General features: G+C 35.8%; 1 protein-coding gene across 1 annotated transcript in view; it reads left to right on the top strand.

Moving 5' to 3' along the window:
• The first annotated feature begins 840 nt into the window (after window positions 1–840).
• DOCK2 (dedicator of cytokinesis 2) overlaps window positions 841–8,263 on the top strand; it is a 46,870-nt gene continuing 39,447 nt past the window's right edge. Inside the window, exons 1-5 of the mRNA XM_009700331.1 lie at window positions 841–932; window positions 1,693–1,841; window positions 1,917–2,020; window positions 4,395–4,578; window positions 4,681–4,722. Of these exons, the coding sequence (XP_009698633.1) occupies window positions 841–932; window positions 1,693–1,841; window positions 1,917–2,020; window positions 4,395–4,578; window positions 4,681–4,722 (571 nt within the window). The remainder of the gene's footprint in view (window positions 933–1,692; window positions 1,842–1,916; window positions 2,021–4,394; window positions 4,579–4,680; window positions 4,723–8,263) is intronic.

The raw sequence follows: 8,263 nt of genomic DNA, 5'->3' as shown, positions 1-8,263 counted from the left end.
GCGCTGAGGTAAAGCTGCTGCCCGCACGCCCGGGGAGGCTTTCGTTCGGTGCCTTGTCTCTTGGGTTTTGCTCAAGTTGTAAAAATTTACAGGAATTAATGAGCCACTAAGCACTATTTCTTTCCTTCTTTTTGTAAGAACGCCGTTTGCTTGGGAGCAGGGGACAAACCCGTGAGTGAATATAGATCAGTTCTTTACTATCAGGTCAAACAGCCGCGTTGGATGGAAACGTTAAAGGTATGGTGTAGGTACTTTTCACTTGCTTTTTTTTGTCTTAATGTCTCGGTACCTCAGCCAGAAAAGTTGCACAGCATCATTTTTTTCTAAAAACAAATTTAGTCCTGAATACAGCTAGAAGGATGGAACCTTAGTCATGCATCAGTTATTAGAGATACGTGGTTACTGAGGCTTCAAATTTGGCCTAGAAAATGTCAAGATTTTGTTTAGCAAAACAAATGAGGTCATCTTAGATAACCTTATGTGCTAACATGGCTCATCAAAAATGAAATACTGCATTTGTTGTAGTGGTGAAACAATGGAGATGAGGAGCTTCAATTGCATGATTTAAAAACCCCAAAACAAACAAAGAAACAAAACCCCCAAAAAACAACCAAAAAACCAACCAAAAAAACCCAACCAACAAAACATCCCCCTCCAAACAAACAAAAAACAACAAAAAAAATTTAGAGAGAAAAAACTGCCTTGGATTACTTTAGACACACACCAATAATTATCTAATCTAGCTTCAATGTCTTTGACTGGAAAATGCCTAGAAGTTTCCAGAAGTAGTTCTTATAAAGCATGTCTCAGGCTTGCTAGCAAGCATGATTTTTTGTGAAGATGACTGTTGAAGATGACATTGCCATGGATGACAAGCCTGCAATTGTTGTGCTAAGGTGTGTTGCTGAAATTGGGCAGGACAGGGAGGGAGTGTAAGTGTCACTTAAAGCAGCAGCTTATTTGTTGTTTTGAAAACATTGACCTATTAAGTTTATTGCTTATTATATTAGTTTATTTTTGAAATTATTCTGTAATTCAGACTTTTAGACAAAATCATTGACTGTAGATGCTTTTGAAAAGCATAGTTAATGTGAAGGAGTGTTATGCAGTAAGACTTGTAAAGGGAAGTTGTGAATGAACTCAAAGGAGTACAAGTCTTCAAAGTTTTAGAGCTATAAACTTGGTAATATAAAAATTTGTGCCTTTTCTTAGGCAGTTGGCCTCTTTTTATTGCGTATTTGTTAATGGTAGGTGTGCTACTCTAAGAATAAAGCACGACTGCCTGAGATTCTACTCAAGGTTTTGAAACTAAATTCAATCACAAAAATATACTTGATTTATTTTGCTAGAATTTTCATACCTTTTTCACCTGTATATTAAATTGATCATCAATTTGTGTATATGAAATGTGGAAGTTTCGTAGTGCAGAGATGTTGCATAATTCCGTATGGTTAACAGGTAAGTAGTAAGACTGCAGTATCCTTATTTTCTGGTGCACAAGCACTGGTGTGCTTTAACTCACTGAGTTCAGTGCTTCATTTCTTTGGTGGTGCTAGACTTTGAGCAAAGCCTGACAGATAATTGCTCACCAGCCACCACTTCTGCTACTGTGATTGGGCTCAAATAGTTTTAAATGGTCTGTGAAAGGCACTATGGAGCCGGTAGAAGTGGTGTTTATTTATTCTGAAATAGGAGCTCATTACAGGTGAAACCACCTTCTGCCCCCATCCCTCATACCTCTATTGATTATTTTCCGATTTTACAAAAGGTAGCAGTCCCTATTGAAGACATGCAAAGGATACACCTGCGCTTCATGTTCAGACACAGGTCATCTCAGGAATGTAAGTAGGGAATTTTTACTGTAGTAAATTTTAATTCATTGATGGATAGTCAGCTGAAAAGATTTTGTTTTGCAGCTAAAGATAAAGGAGAAAAGAATTTTGCTATGGCCTACATAAGACTAATGAAGGAGGATGGAACAACTCTTCAGGATGGCATCCATGACTTGTTAGTCCTAAAGGTATTGAATCAATTTTTTTTCCTTTCTTTCCCTCATGAGACAGCTTTTTTTCACACTGTTGTCTTTGACTGCATTGTTTACGTACTTGATGCTAGATTAATTATAGTATTCTAGCAAAGATAAATATTATGTTTTGCATCTGAACAACAACAAAAAAAAGATATAACTTGTTCCGTGGTCAGTAAATGTTGCTCTAAATTTTACTCAGAGAGATGTTATCTAAGCACAATGAGAGACAGTTACTTTTCCTACTGCTTTTACTGAAGTTTGTGCTTTTGTCCTTCTGTAGTATAAAGGAAGTTATGCTAAAGCTCAGTATCTGCATGTGTACCATTATTCTTGCTGAAGGGGGAGGATAAAGTGTTGTTTTGATTCATTTAAATTCTTGGTCACATGAATAATTGGGGAATGTAATCTTAGGGAATTGGTTGGTTGAAACTGCTTTGTGCAGGTACAAAAGTGAGAGTTTCAGGAATTTGGTTTTTGGCTAGCCCTGCTTGGACACTGGAAGCATTTTTGACTTTGAACTGAAGCAGGGAACAGATGTTTCCAGACTTGGTTTTGGGGTGGTGTTTTTTTTCCCCTTGGACAATAGTGTCTAACAGGAACTAAGAACCAGAAATCACTTCCAATACAGAAGAAATTTTACTTTAGATATTTCTTAGTGCTCTTCTCAGTAGGCTAGTTTGCTGTAACATTAATGGCAAGTGAGATACGTACAACTAAATCAAGTTAAACAAAGATTAATGGCAGCATATAGTTATTTATCTTCTCTTAATTGATACCAACATTTATAAATACTTACACCTGAAGGAGAGTAATGATCACATTGTATGACTGTGGTTAATGTTGGTTATGAAATTCCATCTAATTTGTTCTTGCATCAACCTGGTAATTTTTCCTTAAGTGACAGCATAAATGACAAATGCTAAACAGAGTTGACCTAGTTTATGTTTGGGAGAAACAGACAGATTTTCTGACATATGTTTGCCTATTCTAGTATTAAAAACAGTAATGGTAAGCTGTAAGTGTTTCAAACAGTTGTACATCTGGCCTCTCAAAATAAGTAATTTCAGAGCTGCAAAGTTTGAACAGTGTACTTTATTTTCACTGCCTTCAGGCACTGAATCTTTTTGAGAGACTTTTGGATCAAAGTTTCAAGTCTTTTCCAATTGTTGTCTTAACTTTTCTCGAAAAGAGGAAGTCAAGATTCTCTTCTGGTTCCAGAAATTCTGACAAGTAATTATTTGGCAAGCTTGATACAATCACAAAAGTTAGTAATCCTGTCAGTTTTGCTGCATAAGGATTTTGCCTTTTGTCTGGCGAGGTCTCTTCATAGTCAATTTTTAACCTTGCTTTTTGTTTGATAGGTAGTAGAGACAGCACACCTACAGTCACAGAACAAGATACAAACCCAAAATCTTAGAAAACCATTCTAGATTATGGGTTTTGTAACTCCTTGTTTATGCGCAATTGTAGAATAAAGGTCTGCAATTGAGTAAAATCTGTCATGGTGGTGTAGCTTTCAATGATAGAGCTCACAAACACATTGGGGAAATTTTCTTAAGTAGTTTTGTTAAAGAAAAATTATATTCTCTGAACATTGAGGAGTATGATTTGGTTTTTTAATTGTCTTTATCTAAAAGCTGCTTTCCTGTCTGGGGTATGAATCAAAAGTTGAGACACAAAAAAAGACATCTGTGAGGGTTATGGCATGCAACTTGATGAAATAGAAGAGGGAAAGATACCTGTTAGCTCTCTGTTTTTTGTACCGTTCATTCTATTGAAAAGCATAAATTCCATGATATCTGAGTCACTTACTGCAGCATATTGTCCAATTTAAAATATAATCTTACCATGCCCTGAATCTTCTATTTTAAAGGTCCAGGTGTTAAGTTATAGTGGGCATACTAAAATAGCACTGTTATTCTTTTCCTATTCAGTTTCATTTTCTATTCTTACATTGTGTGCGGACATCGTAACCGTATTGTCTGTATCTTGTGTACAGTCTTCAAGGTGATGCTAAATAGACTATTGTGTTCTATAGCTATTGACATTTTAATGAGAAATTGGCTCTTGCTTTTACTCTGCCAGTGATGTCACTCCTCATAGTTTCTTACTACACTTTAAAAGACATACCTTTATAATTTCCATGTGATGTTTTGCCTCCATGTTCATTGCAGCCTTTCTTGCTAACATTGACTCTTGGTTTACCTGTACAAGCTACACTGGGATTTGGATGTTCTTTATCCTTTAATGCATGCATTGAAGTCCATGGAAACATACCTTTTGTTTACTTTTGTAGAAAGTACAAGATAAGCCTAATTTTAAATCCAGTGGTGTAAAATGCGTAATAAACTATGTTGTTTTTCAGGGGGACAGTAAAAAAATGGAGGATGCTAGTGCTTATTTGACACTACCTTCTACACGTCAACACATAGAAAATAAAGGAGCAACCATAGTCAGGAACTCAAGTATTGTAGGGGGGCTCTCAGTAAGCTCACGAGATGCGTTTTATATTTCAACTCTTGTTTGTTCTACAAAGTTAACTCAGAATGGTATGTATCTTCTAAACAGATGGAAGTTTTAGAAGGAAGATGTTTGCACAAATGATAAATCACATTTTAAACTTTAATGTCTGTCCACTTATTTTCTATTAGTGGGCTTACTAGGTCTCTTGAAGTGGCGTATGAAGCCAGAGCTGCTTCAGGAGAACCTGGAAAAACTGAAGATTGTGGATGGAGAGGAAGTTGTGAAGGTATATCTTTATATACTTTTTCTAATAATAGTTATTCTTCATGTCCCTTCATACCATGGCAGAAAAAAAGCTACACAGTTTCAAAAAGAAAAAGGAACTGGAGGGTCAGTTACAGTAAACTAGAAATTAAAAGAAAGTATAATTGACAGGATTCTTTATGAGTGTCACTCAGTGTAATGCCTTTGTTAGGGACAGTTTGCAAAAGATGTGAGCAAAGCTCTTCATTAGAGAGACCAAGGAGGCAAGCACCTGGACAGAGTTCCTCATAGCGTTAGCCATCTTTTTTTCTACCTGTTGTTCCCAAACATGTCTGGTATTGGCTACTGCTGGGCTGTGAAGATTTGCGAGATTACTAGTGAAATCAGCCTGCTTTCACTGGTAACTAATTTATTAGGATCCTTTTCTGCTTTCTGTTCTTTTATTTTGCTTGAAACTTTGTGCATGAATGGGGAATGCAATACCAAGAATATTATTTGGAGTCATTGCTACTTTGGCCAGGTGCTTATGTATATATCACAGATAGATGCTAATTTTAAACATGCACATAAAATTTTATTTAAAAACTTGATAGGATAGGAAGGCAGTAATGGTAAAATAGTTTCCACAGTCTCTGTTCAACTGTTTGCTTTTGTCTATCTGAAACATCACAAACAAGTCCTACTCCTTTCTCTTTAGTTTTTATATTAATTTATGTGTTGATATTAACCAAAAAAGTGTATTATATACCCAATGAAGTGCTTTGTGAATTTAATGAGTATAATATGAGTAAAAAGGTGGTAATATTTTGGAAAGTGCAAACACTATTGCATTTATGTTGCTCTAAATACAAGCATTAGATGCCTCTGTGGAGAGAAGGAGGAAGGAGAACTTTAAAAAAAAAAACAAACCCACCGCTGAAAGGCTTGGGTTTTTAAACTAAACAAAGATTTGAGTCCCGAGTCACAGGGATACTTTCCTTTGATTTTAAAATGGGCTTTGAGACCACAGATGTATGAAGTGTGCTTTTAATCTTCAAGTATATGTGGAAATAGCAACTCCTAATCTGTATCACTAAGGAACACGGAACGCAGTTTTAAATAGTTATGTCATTTATATAATTCTGTTAGCTTTTCCATAAGCTTTGAGCTAAACGTATATCATTGCTTGCTCACTTGCCTGAGGATGTAGGTTCTTAAAATTAAATAAACTAGAGCCTAAATCCTCAGAAATGTTTTCTAAATTTAAGTGATGTTAGTGATGTTTCAGTGAAGGCCTTTAAAATTCTAACTTGAGAGAAACCAAGTCTACTATATGAAGACTGACTTGTGAGATTTTCAAGTTGAATTGGTTGCCAATTTGCCATTTCGCGTTGTTCTATAGTTTCTCCAAGATACGCTGGATGCCCTGTTTAACATCATGATGGAACATTCCCAGAGTAATGAGTATGACATCCTTGTCTTTGATGCACTGGTAAGAATCACCACCAAAGGATTTTATTTGTCAAAGAACAGAACCCTATAATTTTGAATGAGCTATCAAGTTGTTTATTTCAGGGAATTAGTCTTAAAATCTTAAAATCCCTACAGAACAGATGGAATATTACTATTTGAGTGAAAAGCAAATTTCTTTAAAAACTCTAAATACTGGACTACTAAAAAAATATTTCAGAAGACTAATATTTAAATTTAAAATGTGACTTTATGAAAAATACTAATTATGTCCATGTCTTTTTAGATATATATCATAGGACTCATTGCAGACCGTAAGTTTCAACACTTTAACACTGTTTTGGAAGCGTATATCCAACAGCATTTTAGTGCAACATTGGCGTACAAGTAAGTTTGTTTTCTTTTCTTCTTTCTGTTTTTTCCTAAACCTCCATCATCACATTAAAGACAGTAAACCCTGTTTGTGACTTTCCTGATGTAATTAATGATGACTTGCTTTGCTGTTTGCTTATCTGGAAACAAACCTGCCTGAGACGCATATATGATTATAAGTACAGTTAATTGACAAGTAGTAATTGATTTGGGGTTAAATGATTCTTTGGCATTCACTTTCTCTTGCCAGGATTTTTCTGTGTCTGAGCACTTCACTTATATTTGTAAAATTTGTCAAAAGATACTTTGCTGTAAAGCCTCTCCCTTTATATTCCTGTCCTTAATCTGAAATGCCTTAAGTGAGGACTTGAGGGTGTCCTTAACCCATTTATATAGGCTTCTATGTGTTATTTTACAGCAAACAAACTCATGGGGAAAAAAATTGTTTGGGAACTGTCAAGTCTTCATGTGCAGTTCAGTCTCATGTTGCACCAGGAGGATTTTAGTGCAGTGAACTGGAAATTTGATATTTGTCATGTGGTGCACTGTGAACTGGAGTCTTAGTATTTGTTACATGGTCTTGCCAGCAGGCAGGTGGACAGACTTTTGGTGGCTGTTGTTGTGGGGGTTTGGTGGGGTTTTTTGTGGGTTTGGGTTTGTGGTTTTGTTTTTTTTTGAGCTTCCAGATAATGCCCAGGTGGGAAGACATGGATTCACAGAAGAGAATAAAAACTGTGGAGACATGTTATACAGTAAATTTAATACTGTATTCCTACATTATTTAAAATAGTTTTTTTGCAGTTGATGGTAGGATAAAATCACTTTGAATTATGAGGGAAGATAACATCTTCAGTTAGTACTGAAGTTGGGGAAGTGCTATAACAAGATAGATATATTTTTTTCATTTACCTGAAGTCTTGTTCTGGCAGCTTAATGGGATGGCAGATTGAAGCAGGACTTCAATTTGGCATATGAATAATAGATGGAAAACCTTAGCTGAAGGTTTGGAATAGTTGAGGATATCCTGTAGTGTCCTGTGCTGAATTTCCATCAGTTCCAACTCAACAGGAAATATGCACATTGTGCGTTAGAGCTTGCTTGCTAGAAATGAAAGGTGGTAGTGCACAATCAATCCTTTCTTACATTCTAGGAAAGCTGAAGTTGGCATTATTGGGCTTATAAAGATCAAGCACAAGCTATGTGCTCTTCTTTAATCCTCCTTCACTACATAGGCAATAAGCATATGCAATTTAATGCTTTATATCATTGTGAAAAAGAAAGTTGGATATGAAACCTCTCAGGATAGCCTTATTTTCTTAAAAATATTTCTAAGACTTACCTGACTGGGAGTTTCTGATGATTTTATCAAAGCAGCAGAGGCAAAATATTGTTTATGATTGTTCCTCAAATCATGAGTTTTCTTGGCATCATGAGTTCCATGCACATCATGAGAGATGTACTCTGTTTCAAGAATCATTTATGAAATAAACAAATAGCTCTATGTGGCCTAACTCCTAGTTAGGAAGGAGATACTGTGTCCCAGACATATTATGACCATATTATGATATGGTATTTTTGGCCAAACTGTTAGGTATTTATTCAGTTCCTATTTAGTCATCCATTTGTACCTAGCTTTTGTGGAGTTCTGAGAGGTCTTAACATGACAGTTGAGGGACCTTGAGTGGA

Source organism: Cariama cristata, unplaced genomic scaffold (genome assembly GCF_000690535.1).
Source record: "Cariama cristata isolate BGI_N322 unplaced genomic scaffold, ASM69053v1 scaffold9185, whole genome shotgun sequence".
NCBI lineage: Eukaryota > Metazoa > Chordata > Aves > Cariamiformes > Cariamidae > Cariama > Cariama cristata.
This window is presented reverse-complemented; position numbering and strand designations above follow the sequence as displayed.